The 24,795-nt window shown below is 41.3% G+C and overlaps 2 protein-coding genes across 5 annotated transcripts in view; one reads left to right on the top strand and one right to left on the bottom strand.

Moving 5' to 3' along the window:
- USP40 (ubiquitin specific peptidase 40) overlaps positions 1-24,795 on the bottom strand; it is a 411,887-nt gene that overhangs the window by 77,041 nt on the left and 310,051 nt on the right. The window lies entirely within an intron of this gene.
- Positions 620-24,795, top strand: part of LOC138173202 (UDP-glucuronosyltransferase 1A1-like) — a 132,029-nt gene continuing 107,853 nt past the window's right edge. Inside the window, exons 1-2 of one of the 2 annotated variants that reach the window (XM_069103084.1) lie at positions 620-654; positions 17,021-17,941. In XM_069103084.1, the coding sequence (XP_068959185.1) occupies positions 652-654; positions 17,021-17,941 (924 nt within the window). In that variant the 5' untranslated portion in view covers positions 620-651. Of the gene's footprint in view, positions 655-16,982; positions 17,942-24,795 lie in introns of those variants that run through there. The other variant, XM_069103085.1, reaches the window with a different exon arrangement.

Raw genomic sequence — 24,795 nt, 5'->3', positions numbered from 1 at the left:
CTGAACTCAAGAACAGGGCAATGTCCTCAGGTCATTCCCAAGGATGGAAATGCCCTTCTCAGGATTGACAGTCTGACCTACATTCAAAACATGGAAACAGAAAGAGGAAGCCCAGAGTGATTCTCTCTCTGGATTATCTGGGCCACTCCCATCTGCTCACTGGTGCTATGGGCCTCTCCTACAGCCCTCCATATCCTGCTCCCCTTCTTCTTGCTCTGCCCAAGTCTGGAAGCCTAAGGGGAAATGGGAGAGGAAAGAGTGGAAACGGTTACAGACAGCTCCTTCTATCCCATCTCTTCTCTTTGCCTCAGTCAAGCAATAAGGAAGCAGGGACCACTTAGAGAATTTTTCCTGCCCTACTAGCCACACACCAATGGCTTCCTAGAAAGGTCCTCACCCCCCCCATTCTGATCAAGGCAATCAGGCTTTCTCTAGGTCACTCCTTCAAAGGTTATTGTCCTTTAAAGTGAGATTACATAAACCTCTGTCAATGACAAAAAAAAACTGGTATGAGACCAATGGTTGGAGATGGAGGAGGTCAATGGCCCTCCTTGTTTTCTTTTAAATATGACCTCTGGCCAGAATAAAATTAGCGAGAAGAGTTACAGAATCACAGAAATCCAGAGTCTCAGAAAAGGAGCAGACCTCAGAATGGTGAGACGTCTCCTTCCCCCTTCCTGCCTTGGCTTCATGGGACACATGCTTGTATTTTGTGTCTGCTCCATTTTCTTTCTTCTTCTCCTATGTCTCTTCTTCATTCTTTTCTCTCCGGAGTCTATTTTTCCTGAAACAGAGTCTCTCCCTCCCTCCCTCTGCCTCTCTCTAGTCCCCCATGTATGCTTGGAGTCCTCTTGATTCTCTCTGTCTCCATCTCCCTCCCTCCTCTCCTTCTTCTCTTTTTTCTTCCTCCCTCCATCCCTCTTTTCTCCCTTTCCTTTCATGTCTCCCCTCTTCCCTTCTCTTTTCCTTCCTCCTCTTTATTATTGCCTTCCTTCTCCATGACAAGGTGCCAAGTTCACTCAACCTATAATTCCAACCTTTTAAGACATCATGGAGATACTGATTCTATTCTCCACCATATTCTATTCCTAAGAGTCTGTGAATGCCTTCTTTGAAGGAAAAAAAATGTATTAATAATGCAGATAAAACTTAAAAGTGCTTAGTGGTGGGTTATTTTGAAGAGCTGATTGTTTGACATTTAGCAGCCCCCCATGACTGAAACAACTGAAAAAACAAAATTGAATATCCATAGAGTCCTCCAGCTGCAGAAGTCTGCAAGCAGAGGCTGGGTGACCTTTTATTCATTCATTCACTCATTCATTCATTCCACAGACCTCATTGTTTCAGGCACTGTCCTAGGTCCTGGGGATACAAAGACAGGGGTAAATAATCCCTCCTCTCAAGAAGCCAATATTCATTCTTCTGGGGAGGAAGAAAAAACATGAATACAGAGAAGTGAATATGAATTACACTCAAAGTGAAGAAAGGTGTTTGAAGGAGCAGGGGAGGGGTGTTCATGTGTGGCTGCCCAGGAGACAGCTCTGGAGTGAATGAAGCCTTCTTCAAGGCAGAGGTTAGGAGGTAGCACAATCCCTGGCTGGGGCAAGGCCAGAGGTGAGACACAACGACCTATGCTAGGTAGTACTTTACAGCTGGTGGAGAAGAGGAAAGAACGAGGTGGCCTGGAGCCAGACTTCCAAGGGCTTTCAGGAACAGCAGAGATTGTACGGGATCCTAGAGGTGACAGAAGTCCACTGGCACCCAGGGAGCATGGCAGTGCTGCATCAGCTGAGTTTTAGGAAGGCCTTTTGTGCAGCTGTGGGAAAGGCTAATTCAAGTGGGGAGAGACTGGAGGAAAGGACAGCATTGCCTTTTGTGATGTAAATGGAATTATTTTTCAGACATAGTCCCTGAAGCAACATTGCTCCATCTCTCTTTCCAACTGGTTTTTTTTTGGCCAACTTCCATCCTATGAAAGAAATCAAACCTCTTTTCTAATTGTTTGCCCCTTCTGTTAGATCTCCTTCTTACCTTTCAACTCTCATTTTCTGACCCAGCTTGTCTGCTTACCACCTGTGCGGTACTGGGCAGATCAGTTCCCTTGGCCCCAGTTTCCACATCTGTAAAATAAGAGGGTCACACATAAATCATCAGCATTTCTATGTATCAGCAACAAAACCCAGTAGAAAAATATAGAAAGAGAAATTCCATTTAAAATAACTGAAACAATATAAAATACTTGGGAATCTATCTGCCAAGACAAACCCAGGAACTATATGAATACAATTAAAAAACACTTTTCACACAAAGTTAAATTTAAGCAATTGGAGAAATATTAATTCCTTGTGGGTAGGCTGAGCCAATATAACAAAAATGACAGTTCTACCTAAATTAATTTACTTATTCGATGCCATACCAAAGTATCACAAAAATATGTTATAGCGGTAGAAAAATAATAACAAAATTCATCAGAAAGGACAAAAGGCCAAGAATATCAAGGAAATTAGTGGGAGAAAAAAGTGAAAATAGGTGGCCTACCCATACCAGTTCTCAAACTATATTTTATATCAACAAAACAATCAGGTGCTAGCTAAGACACAGAATAGCGAATCAGTGAAAAGATGAGGTACACAATGCACAGCAGTATTCCATCACATCTTCTACCACAAGTTTTTAGCCATTCCTTAACTGATGGGCATCCTCTTGATTTCCAATTCTTTGACACAACAAAAGGAGTTGCTATATTTGTACATATAGATCATTTTCCTTTTGCTTTGATCTCTTTGGGATTCAACCTAGTAGTGATATTTGCTGTCAAAGGGTGTAGCTCCAAATTGTTCTCCTACATAGTTGGATCAGTTCACAACTGCACCAACAGTGCATCAATGTTCCAATTTTTCCACATCCCCTCCAGCACTTGTCATTTTCCTTTTATGTCATGTGAGCCAATCTGATGGGTAGGAGGTACTGCCTCAGCATTGTTCTAATTTCATTTCTCTAATCAGTCACTATTTAGAGAATTTTTTCATGTGACTATTGATAGTTTTCATTTCTTCTGAAAACTTCCTGTTCATTTCCTTTGATCATTTAAAAACTGAGAAATGATTCTTATTTTTATAAATCTGGCTCAGCTCTTTAGTATTTGAGAAATAAGACCTTTATCAGAGAAACTTGTTGTAAAATTTTTCTGTTTCCTGTTTTCCTTCTAATTTTCGCTGTATTTGTTTTCTGGGGGCCAAAAGTTTTTTTTAATTTCATATAATCAAATTTATCTATTTTACTTTCCATAAGCTTCTCTATCTCTTGTTTGGACATAAAGTGTTCTTTTATCCATAGAGCTGACAGGAACATTTTCCCATGTTCCCCTAATTTACTTATGATATTACCCTTTATGTTCTAATTTACAATTCTGACCTAATTTTGGTATACAGTATAAGATCTTGGTCTATGATTACTTTCTGCCAAAATGCTTTCCAGAAATTTGTAAAATGTTAAGTTCTTACCCCCAAATCCTGGATCTTTGGGTTTATCAAACTGTAGCTTACTATGGTCATTTACTACTGTGCCTTGTGTACCTAATCTAGCCCACTGCTGGCCCATATTCCTTCACATTTTTTTCATTGATTTCCTTGATATTCTTGATCTTTTGTTCTTCTAGATGAATTTTGTTACTATTTTTCTAGCTCTATGAAATAATTCTTTAGTAGTTTCACTGGTAAGGCACTGAATAAGTAAGTTAACTTATGTAGAATTGTCATTTTTATTATATTTTCTCAGCCTACCCATGAGCAATTAATATTTTCCTAGTTGTTTAGATCTGACATTATTTGGGGAAAGTATTTTGTAACCGTATTCACATATTTCCTGGGTTTGTCTTGTCAAGTAGGCTCCCAAGTATTTTAGATTGCCTGTAGTTATTTTAAGTGGAATCTCTCTTTCTATCTCTTCTAGCTGAGTTTTGTTGGTAGCGTATAAAATGCTGATAATTTATGTGGGCTTATTTTATACCTTGCAACTTTGCTGAAGTTGTTAGTTGTTTCAATTAGCTTTTAGTTGATTCTCTAGGATTATCTAAGTATACCATCTTATCATCTGCAAAGACTGGTAGTTTTATTTCCTTGTTGCCTATATTTATTCTTTGAATTTCTTTTTCTTTTATTGTTGCTATAGCTAGCATTTCTAGTACAATATTGAATGATAGTGGTGATAATGGACATACTTGCTTTGTCCTTGACCTTATAAGGAAAACTTCAAATTTATTTCTGTTACAGATAATTCTTGATCTTGGTTTTAAATAGATACAACTTATTATTTGGGGTGCAGCTAGGTGGCACAGTGGATAGAGTGACAGGCCTGGAGTCAGGAAGACTCTTTTTCCTGATTTCAAATCTGACTTCAGATGCTTACTAGCTGTGTGACCCCAGGTAAGTCACTTAACCCAGTTTCCTCATCTGTAAAATGAGCTGGAGAAGTGTGATAGTAATGGCAATTAAAGATTCCCCTGTATTGGCTTGGTTTTCAAATTGATTGTGTTAAAACCCAGAGTTTGTTAATCCCACCTGTGGGATGGGCTTGTTGATGTGAAAAGAAAGTCCTGAACTGGGAGGAGCTGGTGATGTAGATTTGGAGAGACACTAGAGAGAGGCGGAAGATCTTTTTTTGGAAGCAGCACCTCCTGGAGAGAGAGAGACTAAGAGAATTGCTGGTGGCCGCTTTGAATTGCCCTGGACTTTTGAGACCTGCCCCCTGAGCTGCCAAGGACTGAGGAGACATGGCTGTTTTGCTGGTACTTTGTCTGTCTGTTTTGATGTTGTTTTGCCAGATTTGTCCACTGGTGAAAGACAGTCCTTTTGTTGAAGAAGTCCTGGAACCTGGCTGTTCGCTAAGAAGCCCTGAGACTGTCCTGCAGACAGAGAGTGAATACTGTCCACTGGTGAGGGACAGTGCTGTTGTTGCAGGGGTCTGGAGACTGTCCTGCAGACAGAGTGAATACTGTTCACTGGTGAAGGACAGTGCTGTTGTTGCAGGGGTCTGGGAGCCTTTCTGTTGGTTCAGAAGCCCTGAAGAAGGATTTTCTTGTTGTATGTTTACAGAAATCCTGGGAGAGGGTTTTGCTAATGTGTTCAGGGGTTCTAGGACTGTTCTACAGACAGAGGATAAATTCATGAAGGGACTGGCAATGTATCTTGTGGCTTTGCTAAGCCTTGTCTCCCCAGGAACTAAGATTGCTGAGAACTTGCCTCGTGTCAAGACGAAGAAAAGACCTCCATTTGGGTATTAAGTGCTGTGTTTAAACTTGATGTAACTCTGGGGTAGATTCAATTGTGATCCAGGGGTGGGGAACTTTTGACCTTATTGTGCTCTGTGATTGACAAATGAAGGTACTTTACCTATGTTTGGAAACTAATCTCCATTTGAGAAGAGGGGTTTTGTGGTGGACTTAATTAAGGTATAGCCTAGGGGTGGAGTAGTATTTAGAACAGGGACTTTGTAATTGATTGAATGATTGGAAGGTCCTGGGGTGGGGTAGTACTTGGAGATTATTTAATCACACTTAGTAAATGCTGTATTTTGAATGATGTCATGTTTTGATCTTCTCTGTTCTTGCTTTGTCACTGAATAAAATAGAGAGCACCTATGCTGGTATTTTGAACCTGGGAAGTTGCCTTTCCTTGGCATTACATTACAAGAAGGAAATGGCAAATCACTATAGTATCTTTTCTGGAAAAAAAAAATGAGGTCATGAAGAGTCAAACATGATGGAAATAACTACACAACAATACACTTATTGTTTTAAGAAAGGTCCCATTGGGTTGATTTCTGGGAGCCAAGATGGTGGAATAAGCAGTAAATTGTGTAGCTCCCCCATATTCACCTCGAGTAACCATAAAATAGTGCCCCAGAAAAAATCCAGGGGCAGCAGAGTCAACAGAAAGACAGGGTGGAATGGTCTTTTAGCCTTGGAAACTTAGAAGATCAGCCAAGGTCCATCTTACTCCAGTAAAAGTATCCCATAAATCCAGTAGCAAGCCCCACCTCAGCAAGCCAGCCAGAAATAGAGTCCCAGTGTGGTGGGACAGGCAAACTCCACCACCAGGACTGCCCCCTCCCACTACATGCCTTAGCACAACCAGGGGAACTGGCAGACTCCAGGTCTAAGAAGATGCTTCAGTGTAGCACTGGGGATTTGGGGGTGGGGGAGTAGGTGTCTTGCAGTGTGTTAAGAAAATAGCACAGACCTCCACATGCTTCAGCACAGCCCAGGGCAAACAGGCACCCTCTAGTAGCCAGACCTCCACATGCTTTAGTGTAGCCCTGGGAAAAACCAGAGAAACCCACTGGACCTCAGTACATTCCAGACACTACCACCACTAGGACCCCATCTCAGCACCAAGTGAACTGCCAGATCCCTTTAGCCTCCATCAGCACCAGCCACCATCACCCCTCCTCAACACAATACCAGACACAAGAGTCCCTCATGGACCTCAGGGCAACATCAGTGCAGCAGCAGGTAATCAATCAGGACATGCAGTCCCTGGAACAGGAATCATGAGGCAAAGCCCTTTCCACCCTGGGAGGCAGAGATAAAATTTAAAAGAAAGGAAAAAAGCCAACAAAAAAAGATGAGCAAGAAACAACAAAAAAATAATCTGATCATAGAAAGTTACTATGGTAACAGGGAAGACCAAGACAGAAACTCAGAAGAGGGCAACAATGTCAAAACACCTATGAATAAAACTCCAAAGAAATGTGGGCAGTGGTCTCAAGCCCAGAAAGAACTTGTGGAAGAGCTCAAAAAGGAGCTTAAAATCACATAAGAGAGGTAGAAAAATGGGAAAAGAAATGAGAGTGACACAAGAGAATTATGGGGAAAGAGTCAATAGCTTGGAAAGCTGCTTAAAAAGTGGAACTGACCAAATGGAAAATGAGGTATAAAAATCCACTGAAGAAAAGAGTTCCTTAAAGAGTATAACTGGCTAGGGGCGTCCAGGTGGCTCAGCGAGTAAGAACACCAGCTCCAGTGTCAGGATGACCTGGGGATCGAATCCGGGCTCAGATACTTAGCACCACACTCAGAAATAACTGGCCATGTAACCTTGAGCACGTTATTTAACCCCAATTGCTTTTAAAAAAAAAGTATAGCTGGCTAAATGGAAAAGAAAGTACAAAAGCTAACTGATGAAAACAACACTTTAAAAATTAGAATTGGGCAAGTGGAAGCTAAAGACGCTATGAGACAACAAGAATCCATCAAAGTCAAAAGAATGAAAAAAATGAAAGAAAATATAAAATACCTCATGGGAAAAAACAACTGACCTGCAAAATAAATTCAGGAGAGATAATAACACAATCACTGGACTACCTGAAAGCTATAATCCCAAGGACTTGGACAGCATCTTTCAAGAAATTATCAAAGAAAACTGTCCTGATGTTCCTAGAACCAGAGAGCAAAATAGGCAATGAAAGAATTCACCAATCACCAATCACTATTCACAAAAGATATATATATACTGCAATTTGCTATAATGTCCCCAAGGAACATTATAGCAAAATTTCAGAATTCTCAGGTCAAGGAAAAAATACTAAAAGTGGTCAGAAAGAAAGAATTCAAATATTGGGGAGTCACAATCAGGCTCACACAGGACCTAGCAGCTGCAACATTCAAGGACTGGAGCTCACGGAACATGAAATTCCAGAAGGCAAAGGAGGTAGGACTACAACCAAGAACCACTTGCCCATCAAAATTAAGCATAATACATCAAGGGGGGAAATGGTCATTCAACAGAATAGAAGAATTTCAAGTTTTTATAAGAAGACGACCAGAACTAAACAAAAAAAAATGACTTCCAATAGCAGAACACAAGAGAAGCATAAATGGGTGAAAAAGGGAAGAGAAAATGTCAAGGATTCAATAGAGTTAAACTGTTTGCATCCCTACATGGGAAGATGATACTTGTAATTACTAAAAATGGAATCACTAATAGATCACAGCTGGAAAGAATGGACATGGACAGAAGGTGTGGATATACGGTGAATCTGAGGGAACGACATAAACAAATTAAAGGATGAGAAAGGGGAGTACAATGGGTACAGAAGGAAGGGAAAACGGGTTAGTCATTTCACATGAAGAGGCGCAAAAAAAAGTCCTATAACAATAGAGGAAAAATGAGAGGACGGGCAATGAACATCATTTGAACCTTACTCTCCTCAGCATTGGTTCAAAGAGGGAATAATATACACAATCAGTAGAATATAGAAATCTATCTTATGTGACAACGAAGTAGGACAGAAGGAGACCAAGTAAGGGGGGGATTGATAGAAGGGAAAGCATATCAAGGGAGGTAGTAGACAGAAGCAAAACAGTGGTGAAGAGGGAAAGGGTGAAAGGAAAGAGAGGGCAAACAGGAGGAAAAATAGGATGGAGGGAAATATACAAGTAATAATCATAGCGATGAATGTAAATGGGATAAGCTCTCCCATAAAATGGAAGCCAATGGCAGAGTGGATCAAAAACCAGAATCCTACAATATGTTAAAAACAGTCTACTTGTCAGATCAATGGGGAGGAGAAGAACTCATGACCAAACAAGAGATAGAGAACATTACAAAATGTAAAATAGATCATTTTAATTATATTAAATTACAAAGCTATTGTGCAAACAAAACCAATGCAACCAAGATTAAAAGGAAAACAGAAAGCGAGGAAACAATCTCTATGGGAAGTGTCTTTGATAAAGACATCATTTCTCAAATATATAGATAACTGAGTCAAATTTATAAGAATATAAGCCATTCTCCAACTGATGGAAGGTCAAAGGATATGAACAGGAAGTTTTCAGATGAAGAATCAAAACTATCTGTAGACATATGAAGAAACACTCTAAATCACTTTTTTTTGCTTAACTGACTTTAATAAACAGAACACAAAGACCTTAATCTTGAAATTATTATGCAAAGTACACAGATGTATATTGCTTTTTCTTTAAAAAAAATATAAAATAAATAAGCAAGATGTGAAAATAGGCAAGTTTTCATTAAATAAAAGACTGAATTTTTTTTTTTGCCTTTTTGGAGGGCAAGTGGAGTTAATTAACTTGCCCAAAGTTACACAGCTAGTTGTTTTTCTGTGTGTGTGTTAAGTGTCTGAGGCTGGAACCAAACTTGGGTCCTCCTGACTCCGGGGCCAGTGCTTTACTCACTGCACCACCTAGCCACCCCAAGACTGAAATTTTTTTAAAGAAAAAATGCTGATTTGATTTCAACATCATATGAAGAATGGGATTCATTGTTACCAATATTCAAGTTTATTAAACAAATAAAAAATTTATATTTAGAAAACTTTTAAACTGTCATCTGCTTCAAGGTTTATGTTGCTACCTAATTTTGCATATAACTGAATTTTCAAATCAGCTAACACCCGTTGGATTGATTCAACTCTGGATTCTAATGCTTCAGTTTCATCTTGCAAATTTTTCTTAGTTTCTTCCAACATTTCTTGAGTTTTATCTTGAGAGTGGCTAATAAAAGCATCACCAATTTGGTAGGGAATCATTAAAGAAGCTTCATCCATCATCATTACATACTCACAAGCAGCCTCTAAATTTTGAAGCAGTTTCTTCTTAACATCTATTTCTTCCTTCAATTCTGTGATTCTACTAGTATTCCACACAAATTTGTTAATCTTTTGTTGGTCTTCAAAAGTAACATTGACATCTTCTGCAACCACGGGATCCAGTTAACAGACAGATAGATTCAAATAGTTTCTTTTGTAATCCTATGTAAGCACTGGCCATAGAGTCAGAAGACCCAAGTTCAAATTAGGTCTCAGAAACAAGCTGTGTGACCAGCAAGTCATATAGTCTGTGTCCACCTCAGTTTCCTCATCACCTTCTTCATGGTGGTGGCCATCTTGGGACTGTCTAAATCACTTTTGATTAGAGAAATGCAAATTAAAACAATCCCAAGATACCACCTCACGCCTATCAGATTGACTATTATGACAAAAAATGAAAATGATAACTGTCAGAGAGGATGTAAGAAAATTGGGACACTGATGCACTGTTAGTGGAATTGTGAGCTGATCCAACCATTCTAGAGAGCAATTTGGAACTATGCCCAAATGGCAACCAAACTGTGTATACCTTTTGATCCAACTATACCACTACTAGGTCTGTATCCCAAAGAGATCATTAAAAAGGTAAAAGGACTTATATGTGCAAAAATATTTATAGCAGACCATTTTGTGGTGGCAAAAGACTGGAAATGGAGGGGATGCCCATCAATTGTGTAATGACTGAACAAGTTATGGTATAGGAATTCAATGGAATACTATTGTGCAATAAGAAATGCTGAACAGGCAGATTTCATAAAATCCTTGAAAGACTTGTATAAATTGATGCAAAGTGAAATGAGCAGCACCAGGAAAACTGTACACAGTATCAACAACATTGTGTGATCATCAGCTATAAATGTCAGCTCTTCTCAGCAGCACAAGGATTCAAGATAAGTCCAAAGGACTCAAGAAGGAAAATGCTGTCTGTATCCAGACAAAGAACTGATGGACTCTAAATGCACATTGAAGTATTTTTCCCCTTACTTTATTCTTGTGTTTTTTTTTCTTTTGATCTGTTTCTTCTTTCACAACTATGACTAATATGGAATTTTTTTTTTTTACACGATAGCACATATATAAACTATATCAAATTGCCTACCATTTTCAGAAGAGGGGAGGGAAGGGAAGGAGGGAGAAAAATTTGAAACTGAAAATCTTGTAAAAATTAATGCTAAATTTTTTCTAAACAGGTAACTGGGGGGGAAATTAAATATTATTTTAAAAAGAAAAGTTCAATTGATTCCTATGCCTTCTAGTGTTTTTTTTTTTAAAGCAATCAGGGTCAAGTAACTTGCTCAAGGCTACACGGCCAGGTGTTTCTGGGTGGGTGCTAAGTGTCTGAGCCCGGGATTCGATCTCCAGGTCTTCTCAACACTGGAGCCGGTGCTCTTACTCGCCGTGCTACCTGGCCGCCCCTTTTCTAGTGTTTTTAATAAGAATGAATGTTGTATTTTGTCAAAGGCTTTTTCTGCAACTTTTGAGATAATCATGATTTTTGTTATTTTTATTGATATGGTCAATTTTGCTTATAGTTTTCCTAATATTGAACCAGTTCTGTATTCCTGGTATAAATTCCACCTAGGTGTAGTGTATAATCTTTGTGATATATTTCTGTAATCTCCTTGCTGGTATTTTACTTAAAATTTTTGTATCAATATTCATTAATGAAATTGTTCTGCAGTTTTCTTTCTCTGTTTTTTTCTCTTCCTGATTTAGATATAAAAATCATATTTATGTCATAAAATGAATTTGCTAGGACTCCTTCTTTACCTATTTTTTCAAAAACTTTATATAGTATTGGGATTGATTGTTCCTTAAATATTTGGTAGGATTCTCTTGTGAATCCATTTGGTCTTGGGAATTTTTCTTAGGAAGTAATAGCTTATTCAATTTCTTTTTCTAAGATAGGGTTATTTCAGTGTTCTATTTCTTCTGTTAATCTGGGTAGTTCATATTTTTTGTAAATATTTATCCATTTCACTTAGATTGTCAGTTTTGGTGGCATATAATTAGCAAAATAGCTCCTATTAAGTGCTTTAATTTCCTTTTCTTTAGTTGTGCATTCACCTTTTTCATTTTTAATACTAGTAATTTGGTTTTCTTCTTTCTTTTTTTAAATCAAAATAATCAATAGTTCATCCATTCTATTGGGAGGTTTTTTTTTCCCCACAAAACCAACTCCTATTTTTATTTATTAGTTCAATGGTAGATTTTTTTTTTTTTACTTTTGATTATATTAATCCCTTCTTTGATTTTCAGGACTTCCATTTTAGTCTTCAATTAGAGATTTTTAATTTGTTATTTTTCTAGGTTTTTTTAGTTGCATACACAATTCATTGATAAGTTCTTTCTTTCTCTTATTGATAATTTAGAGATATACATTTTCCCCTAAGTACTATTTTGACTGTATTTCACAAAATTTGGGATGTTGTCTCATGATTGAGATTATTTTTAATGAAATTGTTGATTGTTTCTATGATTTGTTCTTTAACTCATTCATTCTTTCAGATTTGATAATTTTGTTTTCAATTAGTTTTTAATCTATGCTTCCATGGCCCTTTATTAAAATTTTCTTTACTGCCTTGCTGTTAGAAAAGAGTGCATTTAATATTTCTGAATTTAGTTATGAAGTTTTTATACCCTAATACATGGTCAATTTTTGTAAAGCTACCATGTACAGCTGAGAAAAAGGTATGCTCCTTTTTGTTCCCATTCTGTTTTCTCCAGAGTTCTATCATATCTAACTTTTCTAATATTCTATTCATCCCCTTAACTTCTTTCTTATTTATTTTATGGTTAGATTTATCTAGCTCTGAGAGGGGAAAGTTGAAATCCTCCCCAACCCCCAGCATAGCTTTACTCTCTATTTCCTCCTGTAACTCATTTAACTTTTCTTTAAGAATTTGAATGCTATGCCATTTGGCGCATATATGCCTAATAATGATATTACTTCAATGTCTGTATTCCTTTTCAGCAAGATGTAGTTTTCGTATTTATCACTTTTAATTAGGTCTATTTTTGCTTTTGCTTTTTCTAAGATCATGATTGCTATCCCTGCCTATTTTACTTCAGCTGAAGCACAATAGATCCTGTTCCAGTTCCTTATTTTAACTCTGTATATATCTCTCTGTTTCCAGTGTATTTCTTGTAAACGTATTGTTAGATTCTGCTTTCTAATTCATTCTGCTATCTGCTTCCATTTTGTGAGTAAGTTCGTCCCATTTACATTCACTATTGAAATTACTAGCTATGCATTTTTCTCCATCCTATTTTCTTCCACTTATTTTTCTCTTTGTCTTCTTATCCTGGTCTTCCTCTAAAACCTTTTTGTTTCTGACCACTGCCTTTGTAATTCTATTCTCCTTTTGATTACTTCTCTTTTCTCTTATCCTCTTCCCATTCTACTTTCTGTTGCTTAAATAGATTTCTATTACCAATTGAGTATGTATATATGGTTTCCCTTTTTGAACCAGTTCAGATGTGAGTCAGGTTCATTTGTGACCTACCTGCTAGCCCCCACCATTGTCCCCTCCCCTGTAAGATCTCTTCTTCACTTGCCTCTTTTGTGTGAGATAATTTTCTCCATTCTTCTTTCTTGGCCCTTCTCCCAGGGCATCCCTCTTTCCCACCTAGGCATCTTTTTCCATCATGCCAACATAATTGATTCACTCCCATGCTCTTTTTCTACGTAGAACCTTTCTAACTGCCCTAATAATGATAAAGTTCTTAGAATACATATGTATCATCTTCTCATATAGAAAGGTATACAACCTCCCACTATAGTAGTGAGGATGCAGTGAGATAAAATTGAAGAGTCTTGCTTGGCCCAGTGCTGGGCATACTGTGGGCATTATATAAAGGTTAGTCATTGTTATTATATAGCATAAATACACACAGAAGAGACATAAAGCAATACAAGGTTTAGGAAGGGGCCAGGTATTGGGGGAAATTTTTCATGTAAAAGCTGGTAGTTGAACAACATCTTAGAGGAAATTTGGGGCTTTGTAAGGTTATTAAGTCCTTTACGATTTCATTTTCACGTTTATCTTTTTATGCTTCTCTGGAGTCTTGTATTTGAAAGTCAAAATTTCTATTCAACTCTGGGTCTGTTCAACAGAAATGTTTAAAAACAATCTATTTCATTAAATGTCCATTCCCCTCCCCCCCCCCAAAGATTTATACTCAGTTTTGTTGGGTATGTTACTCACGGCTGTAATCTCAACTCTTTCACCCTCTGGAATATCATATTCCACACTCTCTGCTGATTGAATGTGAGAGCTGTTGAATCTTATGTTATCCTGACTGGCTCCATGATATTTGAATGGCTTGAAGAATTTTCTCTTTGACCTGGGACTTCTGGAACTTGGCTATAATATTCCTGGGAGTCTTCATTTGGGGATCTCTTTTAGGCGGTGATAAGTAGATTCTTTCCATTTCTATCTTACCCTCTAGTTCTAGGATATCAGGACAGTTTTCCTTACTATTTTGTTGAAATATGGTGTCTAGGCTCTTTCTTTGATTATGGCTTTCAGGTAGAGTTCCAATAATTCTTAAAGTATCTCTCCTTGATCTATTTTCCAGGTCAGTTGTTTTCTGATGAAACATTTCACATTTTCTTCTACTTTTTTTTTTGCTTTATTTTATTGTTTCTTTTTTTTTTAGGGATGAGGGTAGGGCAATTGGGGTTAAGTGACTTGCCCAAGGTCACAAGGCTAGTTTTTGTGTTAAGTGTCTGAGGCCAGATTTGAACTCAGGTCCTCCTGACTCCAGGGCCGGTGCTCTATTCACTGTACCACCTACTCACCCCAATTTTCTTGCTTCTTGATGTCCATGAAGTCATTAGCTTCCATTTGCCCAATTCTAATTTTTACAGATTTATTTTCATCAGTGGCTTTTTGTATGCCTTTTTCCATTCAGCCAATTCTGTTTTTTTTTAAGTTTTTATTTTCTTCAGTATTCCCCTCCTCCTTTTTGTTCTTTACCAACCTATTCTCTTTTCATCATTTTCCCTTTTTGCTTTCATTTCTTTGCCTATTTTTTTTCCTCTATCACTCATATTTGATTTTGAAAATCATTCTTTAGCTCTTCTAGGAATGCTTGTTGGGCCTATGTCCAGTTCACACTTATTTTTTCTTCTGGTTCAACTTTTTGAAATTTCACAGAAGAGGAAACACCCACAAAGTTAAAAGTGCTTTGCTGAAAGACACACAAGCAGTAAGCAGCAGACTTTGGATCTTCCCTCAGTTTGCAAACACCAAAGACAGCCTCACTTGAACTAAACTGTATTATATTGGCCCCAGTTGGCTCTGCAACTCAGTTTCCTCATCTGTAAAATGGAGGTGGTTCTTCCTGTCTCTAACAGACTGAATCTATATACCCAGTCCTAAGAATTTATCCATTCCCCACTCTTTATGGCTCTATTCAAGTGGGAGTTGGGCCCATTTTTGCAAACACAAATGGTTAAGTAACCTACCCAGCAGGGGCCCCTGGCAATGGTTTCAGCCACTGCTTCAGTAGAATGTGGAACTTTCCTAACAACTCAAAGGACTTTGGGTTAAAGTTGAGCCCAGAATTACACAACATTTTAATCACCTCTAACTCCATTTGAATGCTTATATTGCATGTCAGTTACTTAATTTCCTTTATTCCTTTGAACTCTGCCCTTGGTGCAGGGGGCTGGGGGTGTCTCAGCAGGTTGGATTAGGAAAGCCTTCCTGCCAGCAGGGTTGCCAAACCTAGATAGAACCAGACTTTCAAGTTTAAAATTTTGTTTCACTAGACATCACAATTTGGGCTCCCAGCCAGGCAGCCAGTAGAGACAAGGTGAGGGGGTGGGACAGAGATGGAGAGCTGGCAGAGATAGCAGTGCAGTCGAAAAGAGACCCAGATTAAAGAAGTCAGGGGCTTTCATTTGCACTGAGATCTTTGACTCCTGATCCTTGGCGGATCATTGACTTGACTGTTGCCGAGGTCTCTTCCCCATCTTTGACTCTATGGTTTTGTGCACAACTCTGGCAAACTCTCCCCTTTGCCCATCTCTCACCACAGAGGAAGTTTGTAGATTTTCTGATTCAGAACTGAAAAAGGTCTGAGAATGTGAATCTGCCTCCTACTCCCATCTTGCAGATGAGGAAATTGAGGCTGAGAGAGGGGTTAAGTTACCTTCCAATGGTCACACAGGATCTGAAGCAGGATTTGCTCTGCCTGCCATGCCACAGTGCCCAGTTGACTTTGCCAGGGATGAGAGATTAACTAGAACAACCCATTCTGTTCCTTTATTTTTTCTGCTGAAGGTGCTAAATGAAACATCTGCCCTTTACTGTGCTTGTACCTTCCTCCACCTCCCTGCCCCTGATATCATTTCAAGTTGTGCTGAGCTCAGTGCCTGCTGAAGACGCCCTGGCCAGACTAAACCTCTCACATCAACACAGGCACGTACCCAGGCAGATACAGGCATGCACACGCACACACAGAGGCACACATAGACATAAACATACAAATGCACTTAGATCCACACAAAGCAGACACACACCTCCCAGCCATTCTTACAAGCCTAGCTGAGCTGCTGCCCCGGTAGGACATGCCATATGCGGACACATGCACACCCAGGCACAAACACAGGCAGGGCCCCTTTGCTCACACACCTCTAAGGACAAACAGCTGATGCCTCTGTAACAAGACAGCTTGCAGAGCCGCTCCTCCCCCTCCCCTTTCTCATCAGCTTACACCTTTTCTCTGCCATATACACTTTGATCCTGTTCTGTTGCCTCCTTTCTGGGTCTTCACACGTGACACTTCATCTGCCAAGCATTCTCTCTGACCACCCCCCACGCCTGGGCTGCTCTCCCTCCCCATCCCTGCCTCCTGGTTTGGTTTCTCTGGTTTCCTTCAAGTTCCAGCTAAAATCCCACCTTCTCCAGGAAGCCTTCTTCTCTGAGCTCCTTTCATTCTCCTGCTGATCATTTCCACATTGTCTTGCTTGGACATAATTGTTTGCATGCATCTCCCCCATTAGAATGCGACTTCCTAGAGGACAAAGGCTGGCTTTGGCCTGGCACACAGCTGGTGTTTAATAAATGCTTGTTGACTGCCTGACACACACACAGGGCAATGCTGTTTGCACACCTCTCCAAATTTTTGGTCCTTTAAAAGTTCCCTCTGAAGTCTCTTGAGGTGCCCCACTGTGTGGTTACCCAATGTATCAGTACTTCAGGAAGCATTTATGCATGATGACAAAACTTGGGGCTGAAACATGCTCCTCCCAGGTGATTAAGGACTATTTGTACTCAGTAAGTGTGCCCTGATTAGCACATGTGATTAGTCAATCATTGACTAATATCTTCATTGTATAAGATGGGTACCCTCCCTTCATTCTGGCAACCTCCCTTCCACTTCCTTTCACTATTAGGTTTCCCCAGGACTCAGAAGCCCCACAGAACAGCAAGCTTGCTCTGTGCCTCTGGCTCTGATGGCTTCTTTCCTTCAGCTTGGTGGTCTCCTTCCCCTCTGGATGTTTCTCCTGCTGTCTGGTGGTGTGGCTGAGGCAGGCAAGGTGCTGGTGGTGCCCATGGATGGGAGCCACTGGCTCAGCATGAGTGTGGTGGTGGAGAAGCTGCATCAGAAAGGACATGAGGTGGTGTTAGTCGTTCCCGAGGTGAGCTGGAGGCTGGCGACATCATTGCCATACACTGTGAAAACCTACAAACCTTCCTACAGCTTGGAAGACATCAACCATGCGTTTAAGAGATTTTCTGATAACCAGTGGGACAACATAAATAAAGGCCTGCTCTTACTGACACATAACCCAAACACCACTTTGTTCTTTGACTATGTTTTTTCAAATTGCAAGAGTATATTTCAAAACGCTGAGTTGCTTCAATACATAAAGGACAGTGCATTTGATGCCATCTTTTTTGATCCTTTTGACCAATGCGGCTTTATCTTGTCCAAGTATTTCTCCCTCCCATCAGTGGTCTTCATGCGGGGACTCTTCTGTCATTACCAAGAGGAGGCAACGCAGAGCCCCAGACCCTTGTCTTATGTCCCAAGAGGACTTACTGGGCTTTCAGACTCCATGACCTTCATGGACCGATTCTGGAATTATTTTGCCTTCCTTGAGGAATTGTCGCTGTGCCCCAGTTTCTTCAGAGGCACCTTGGCTTTTGCCTCTGACATTCTCCAAAGGCCCATGACCTTGAGAGAACTGTATGAAGACACATCCATCTGGTTGATAAGAAGTGACTTCGTCTTTGACTACCCCAAGCCCTTTATGCCCAACATGGTGTTTGTTGGTGGCATCACCTGCCATGAGTCAAAGCCCCTGTCTACGGTGAGTCATCTTCTCTGGGCATAAGATGTCTGGGTTTGGGAGGAGGAGTGGGAGCATCAGTCATTTCTTAATCATAATCGCAATCATAGTAGTGCTCAAAGTGGTTAAGATTCTGATCAATCAATGAACATTCATTAAGTGCCTCCTATGTGTCAGGCACTATGCTAGGTTCTGAGGATACAAAAAGAGGTAACAGGCATTTTTGGCCCTCAAGGGACTTACAATCAGGTTTGAAAAACACTTTACAAATATTTCTTCATTTGATCCTTACAACTCTGGGAGTTAGGAGCTATTATATATACAGATGAGGAAATTGAAGCTGAAGGTAGTTAAGTGACTTACCCACAGTCATTTGACTGGTTAATATCAGAGGCAGAATCTGAGCCCTGGTCTTCTTGACTTCAAGTCCAACCCTCTATCTCATGAACAGTTATTTCTTTTTTTTTTTTTTGCTTTTTGGGGGGCAATTGGGGTTAAATGACTTGCCCAAGGTCACACAGCTAGTTTTGTGTGTGTGTGTGTGTGTTAAGTGTCTGAGGCCGGATCCAAACTCAGGTCCTCCTGACTCCGGGGCCAGCACTCTACTCACTGAGCCACCTAGCCGCCCCAATGAACAGTTATTTCATTTGTGGAGGTTTATGTCAATTAGCGGAGAGGGAGCATGGCATGCTGGGTAGAGGACTGCCTCTGAGGTAGAGAATTTTTGAATCTCACCTCTGACAGACACATTCTGACTGTGTCACTGAGTGACTGCTCAGCATCCCCAGGTAACTCACTTTAAGAAGCAGAGCTGTGACAGAGAGGGTTTTCATTCATCAACAAAACAATGGCAGGTGACGCCCTGGAGGTGGGGAACCATCAGCACTGACCTTCAGGGTCACTTCTAGCACTTTTTCTCAAAGCTGGTCCAGCTCCCTGCTCTGTTGGTTGTGTGCTGGAGGCACAACTGACTTCTTTTCCCTGTTCTCCTTTTGAATATGGTGCTTAGGCCATTGTCTTGATGGTATCTCTGTAGCTTCCCAATGATACCCTTCCTCCACCCTCCCTTGCAACCAGTGAGTCCAGTCAAGCAAAAGAAATCCTCCTGGTGATAAAGAGGAAGCACTCAGTCTACTGCTGGTGCCGTTCTTCAAGTGTTTCAGTTGTGTCCAACTCTTCATGACCCCACATGGGGTTTTCTTGGTGAAGACACTGCAGTGGTTTGCCATTTACTTCTCCAGCTCCTTTGACAGATGAGGAAACTAAGGCCAAAAGGGTGGAGTGACTTTGCCAGGGTCACACAGCTAGTAAGTGTCTGAGGTTGGATCAGAACTCAGAAAGATGAATCTTTCTGACTCCAGTTCCAGCACTCTGTCCACTCTGCCACCTAGATGCCCCAAATTTGGTGGGTTAGGCAATACTTAATTAAATAGAAAACCTGAGAAAAACAAAGATCTGATTATGCTCTGATTGGATTGCTCTATCCAACACATATTGGGACTGCAGAGGGGCAAAGGGGCAGCATGGAGCTCCTCCCTCTTTCCACCAACACATATGTGAACCAACTCTGCAAACTTACAGCTTTGGAGAGGTACCTGGCATGCTGAGAGTTTAGGTGCACTACCTGGCCCCTCACTGTCTTCCCATTAGAATAAATGCTTCTTGAGGCCAAGTCTTGCCTCATTTCATTACTGGATCCCCAGGGCATGGCGTTTGGCATGTAATAAGGGCTTCATAAGTGTTTTCTCATCCACTCATTCGTTGTCTAGGGTCACACCATCAGGAGGGGTGAGAGGCAAGCACTGAGCCTAGGCTGTCCAGACACTGAAGTCAGCCCACTATCTCCCCAGTGCCAGGCTACTTCTTTATTTTAATCTATCAATATTAATCTATCCCATGAATATGAAACAAGGATAGAAGAGATGAATGGAAGCAAAGTGTGCTGGCCTATGAGCCAAGAGTTCTGATTATCTTCCTGGCTTAGCCACTGACCCACTGAGTGACTCTGGGCAAATGGGCCTCAGTTTCCTTCTCTGTAAAATGAAGGGGTGGGGCACAGTGCAAGGAAAGAGCCCTGTGTTTGGAGTCAGAGACCTAGGTTCAAGTCCCAGCTCTTTTATTTGTTTACTTATTTAGCTTTTGTTTTTGGAGGGCAATTGAGGTTAAGTGACTTGATCAAGCTCACACAACTAGTTTGTGTGTGTGTGTGTGTGTGTGTGTTAAGTGTCTGAGGCTGGATCCAAACCCAGGTCCTCCTGACTCCAGGGCCAGTGCTCTATTCACTGCACCACCTGGCCGCCCTCCTCCCCAGCTCTTTTATTTACTACCTACATACCTCAGGCTAGTGACTTAATCTCTCTGGACTCCAGTTTCCTCCCCTGTCAAATGCGAGATTTTGACCAGAGAATGACTAAAGTGCCTTCTGATGCTGAATCTGCATTGCATTGAAGGACTGTGTGGCTTTGGACTAGTCTTTCCCACTCTCTGGTGATTTTGTTTTACTCTCCTCTGGGGATCTTCCCTTTTTGGCTAAATGAGGATCTGTGAACATCTAGAGCCCAATTGTCCCCTCAGGCTTGGGAGTCAGTATGGACAATAAAGGCATAATTGGTACATAGGGTCTCATGCCTTAGCTGGGATTTCCACTGCAGCCTCAAACAAGTGAAACTTTTGTTTGTTTGTTTTTTTCTTTTTGGAGGGCAATTGGGATTGTGACTTGCCCAAAGTCACAGAGCTAGTAAGTGTGCCAAGCGTCTGAGACCAGATTTGAATTCAGGTCCTCCTGATGCCAGGGCTGGTGCTCTATACACTATACCACCTAGCCTCCCCGAAACTTTTTTTGTGTGTTATTGGCTGCTGAGGTGTGGAAACCGTGATTCACATTCTTCCTCTCATTTGTTGGTCAATCTTGGAGGCATTGGGGAGCCCCCCAGAAGGCAAGTTCTACAGATGGTGGGGTCCCCCTGGAGTGTCCAGAGTGTTCAGTCCCTACCTGCTCTACCAGTCCATGGGCTGGGTACCTAAATCCCTCCTGGTGCCATCTTCTCTGTGTCACTGAGCAGGGGAGGGAAAGCTGAGAATGAAGGCTCTTGACTATGTCTCCCTCGGTTCTTGCTGACCCCTTCCAAGCATCTTGTATCCTTTGAGTTCCACATGTCTGAAAAAAGGAAATAGAGCCCCCTTTTGGGAGCTATTCAGTGGAACTCAGAATGTGACATGATTCCAGAAACATGGAGACATTTGTCAGGGCTTCCGCAGTACCCCCAACTTTGATAAACTATTACATAATAATAGATAAGAAGGAAATACCAAAGCTCAGCTCATTGAGCCAGGGAGTGACATGCTCAGACCTCAGCTTGAGTAAAATCACTTTGGTGGATGCATAGAGGGGGGGCTAAAGCAGCGATTCTTAAAGTCTGGCTCATGCCCCCATGTGTAGGGTAGTGAATAATTTGGCAACAGTCAAAGATTTCTGAACATGGAACAACTAAAAATTAATTCCAAATCAAACAGATAATGAACCTGAGGTGCTTCTGGCAATGCTTGTCCATGCTGCATTGTGTGACTTCACTGCAGCCTAGGTTCTAAACACACATCATGTGCACTTTGCACTGTGCATGCCCTCACACCAAGCTACACTGACGATTGCTGCCAGACAACTTGGCTCAAATTCAAGACTGCTGTATGCTATGAATTGTTGGTTTTTACTGTATATACAAAATCATTAAATGAATTTTGCCTTGGGATTAGGACAGAATTTCCAACAATTTCTGAAATGGCCCTAAAGATACTTCTGTAAATTTGCTTTCATCTTTAATAAATGGTAAAATTATATGCATACCAAGAATTGTTTTGAATTAAATTCCTTTATGATTCATCACCAGTAAATGTTTGATTTGTATACCTACTTTATATACCTATATACCTGGGGTCATGTAAAAATTTCTTAGGCAAAAAGGGGTCAAGAGTGGAAAGAGCTCAAGAAACTCTGGTTTGGAGTAGGGAGAGGTGAGGCAGGGAGGCTAATTAGGAAGCAATTAGGCATGTAAATGAGATGGAAATGCACTCCCTCCTTATCTCTGACCCTTAGCATCTCCAGTTTCCTTCAAAGCTGAGTTCAAGTTCCATTACCTACCTTCACTAAGCCTTTCCTGAGCTCCAAGCTGCTAGCACCCTCCTTCTATAAGAATATGACCTTGTATTTATTGTGCGTATTTTATGACATATTTATATGTATACATGTCTCCCAGATAAAATGTAAGCTTCCAAAAGGCAAGGACCACTTCATTCTTGTTCTTTCCAACTTTAAATCTATGATTCTATGAGTTGGGTTGCAATATTGACTCTGCTAATCATTGTCTGTGTGACTTTGGGCAAGTCACTTTAAATGGAGGAAAGGCTGAGCCTCATTTTCCCTATCAGAGGACTGACCCACAGTGGAATTATTTTTGTCCACAGAAACTCAGACAATTTCTCTAGCTTGGGGGGAATTGTGAGTTATCCCTGAGCCTTTGAAGTCCTCCATTTGAGGTATGGGTCCTGGAAGCCTTGGCAGAAAGAGGAGGAGGATGCCATGTTCATCCCCCTTTCCTTGGTCAGACAGGGAAATTGGGGGAGGGGAGAAAAGAAAGCAACGATTGACCTTCTTCCTTCTTCCTCTGTCTACTTGCCCCTACCATGCATTTGCTAGCATCACTTTCCTTTAGATGTATTCTGTTGTTGTTCAGTCATTTTCAGGCATGTCTGACTCTTCCAGACCCCACATGGGGTTTTCTGAGCAAGGATATTGGAGTGGTTTACTATTTCCTTCTCCAGGGAGGAAACTGAGGCAGACAGAGTTAAGTGACATGTCCAGGGTCACACAGCTAGTATGTGTCTGAGGCTAAGCCCAGTACTCTGTGTGCTGTGCTGCTTAGCTGCTACTCTTGGCAATCATTGTCTGTCAAATAGAGGTATCCAAAAATGACAGGAGTTGCCTTGCCCATTCACTTATTCATTCATCAAACCTTCATTAAGCACCTACCATATACCAGGGACTTCACCATCAGTAGAGCTATTGAAATTTATCATAGACAAAGGTTTGTTGAACTGTGTAGGGGCTGGGGGGGGGGCATCCGATAAGTAATTGGACTACAGTTTAATGGTGGGGAACTTGAGGACCTAGAGGGCCACAAGTAGCCTCAAAGCCACAGGTTCCCCACCCCTGGACTAAATGATGTCTAACTCCAAGTCCTTTGGGGTTTTGTGCTTGCAGGCAAAGGCGAATAGTAAATGGGGTGGAATGCTTGAGTTCCCTTCAATTGAAGGCATAGCAGGGAGCCATGGCCATCAATGCGTAACTCCAGGGTCAATGTTTGAGCTCATCTCCTTGACAGTAGCTGTTTAATTTGGGCTTCTTTCGCCTTGCTCAGTCGAAACCCAGTGGGCTCCAGGTGTCTCCATTTCTAAGGAAAATGTCCCAGTGGGAGTCACTTGTCTTCAAGTTCTTCCTGCCATTGCTTGCCTTGGCTACTGGGGACAAGCTGCTGGTGGTGCCCATGGATGGCATCAACTGGCTCAGTTTGCTTCCTGTGGTGGAGAAGCTTAGCCAAAGGAACCACAAAGTGGTGATCCTCCTGCCCCACAGCAGCTGGCAAATGAAGAGCCACGACACCTTTACTGATAAAATGTACAAGATCCCATTCACAAAGGAGCAGCTCAGTGAAGCCATGAATGTCTTTGTGCTGGCCAATATCCAGAAGCACCCCTGGCCACTGGCTTTTGTCAAGATTTTTCAAAGTCTAGGGTTATTAGTGAAGCTTATGGAGACTTCGTATGAGAGTTTGCTGAAGAGCACTGAGTTCATCCGGGACCTGCAAGAGAGTCGCTTTGACGCCCTCCTCACCAAACCCCTGTCAGTCTGTGGAACCATCCTAGCTGAGCACCTCTTGCTGCCTTCCATCTCTCTGATCCAGGGGCTGATGTGCAGCTTGCACTACAGCTCAGCCCAGTGTCCGAGCCCACCTGCCTATGTCCTGAGGCTCTCTTCTTAGTTTACAGACCGCATGACCTTCCCACAAAGGCTGGTCAACATCCTCATCTTCTTGGCGGAGCATTGGTACTGTTACTGCTTGTTCTCTGCCTTTGACAGAATGGCCTCAGAGTTTCTTCACAGGGATGTGCGAGTCAAGGACCTTTTGAAGCAGGATGCTATTTGGCTGTTGAGAAATAATTTTGTTTTCGAGTTTCCTCAGCCAGTCATGCCCAACATGGTCTTTATTGGAGGCATGCACTGACACCCAAGTAGATGTCTGCCTGAGGTAGGCCCTCTCTCTGTCCAATAGGACCTTCCATCTGATGGGATACGGGGGAGCAGAGAGGGGAGGTGGCTTCTGTGGTCTTTCCTAAACAGCCCAAATCTGCCTTTGCTCCCCCTGTTACAAGACTCTCAGAAGACTCGGCTTGTAAAGGGAGAGAGCTGGGCTCCATGACTTCTGGCTCTGCCTTTAGTCTTCCAAGGCTCAGTTTGGCTGCTTGTCCCTCCTCCCCCACTGTTAGTTTGTAAGCACTGGGATGACCCCTAGCTTCACAGCCCCAGGACCCTGCACATAAGGCGATCTTCTTTGTTGAGTGATTGAAGACTGGTTGCTTTTCTTTGGGGGGAGGGTGAGTGATATCTGTGATCTTTTCCTTCTCTTGCCTATCTCTGCCTGTCTCTGAGATCTCTGGGCAGTCCATCTCTGAGTGGGTTTTATAATCTTTACATGGTGCTACCTCCAGTGCAGATTTCTTCTGAGTCTTTGATCATGGATAACCATGGCCAAAAATAGATGGATAGATAGATAGATAGATAGATAGATAGATAGATAGATAGATAGATAGATAGATAGATAGAT

The sequence above is a fragment of the Petaurus breviceps genome, unplaced genomic scaffold (genome assembly GCF_028583685.1).
Source record: "Petaurus breviceps papuanus isolate PSGF00001 unplaced genomic scaffold, PetGlider_PUasm1.0 567, whole genome shotgun sequence".
Classification (NCBI taxonomy): Eukaryota; Metazoa; Chordata; class Mammalia; order Diprotodontia; family Petauridae; genus Petaurus; species Petaurus breviceps.
Note: the sequence above shows the minus strand (reverse complement) of the source record. Positions and strands in the feature narration are given on the sequence as shown.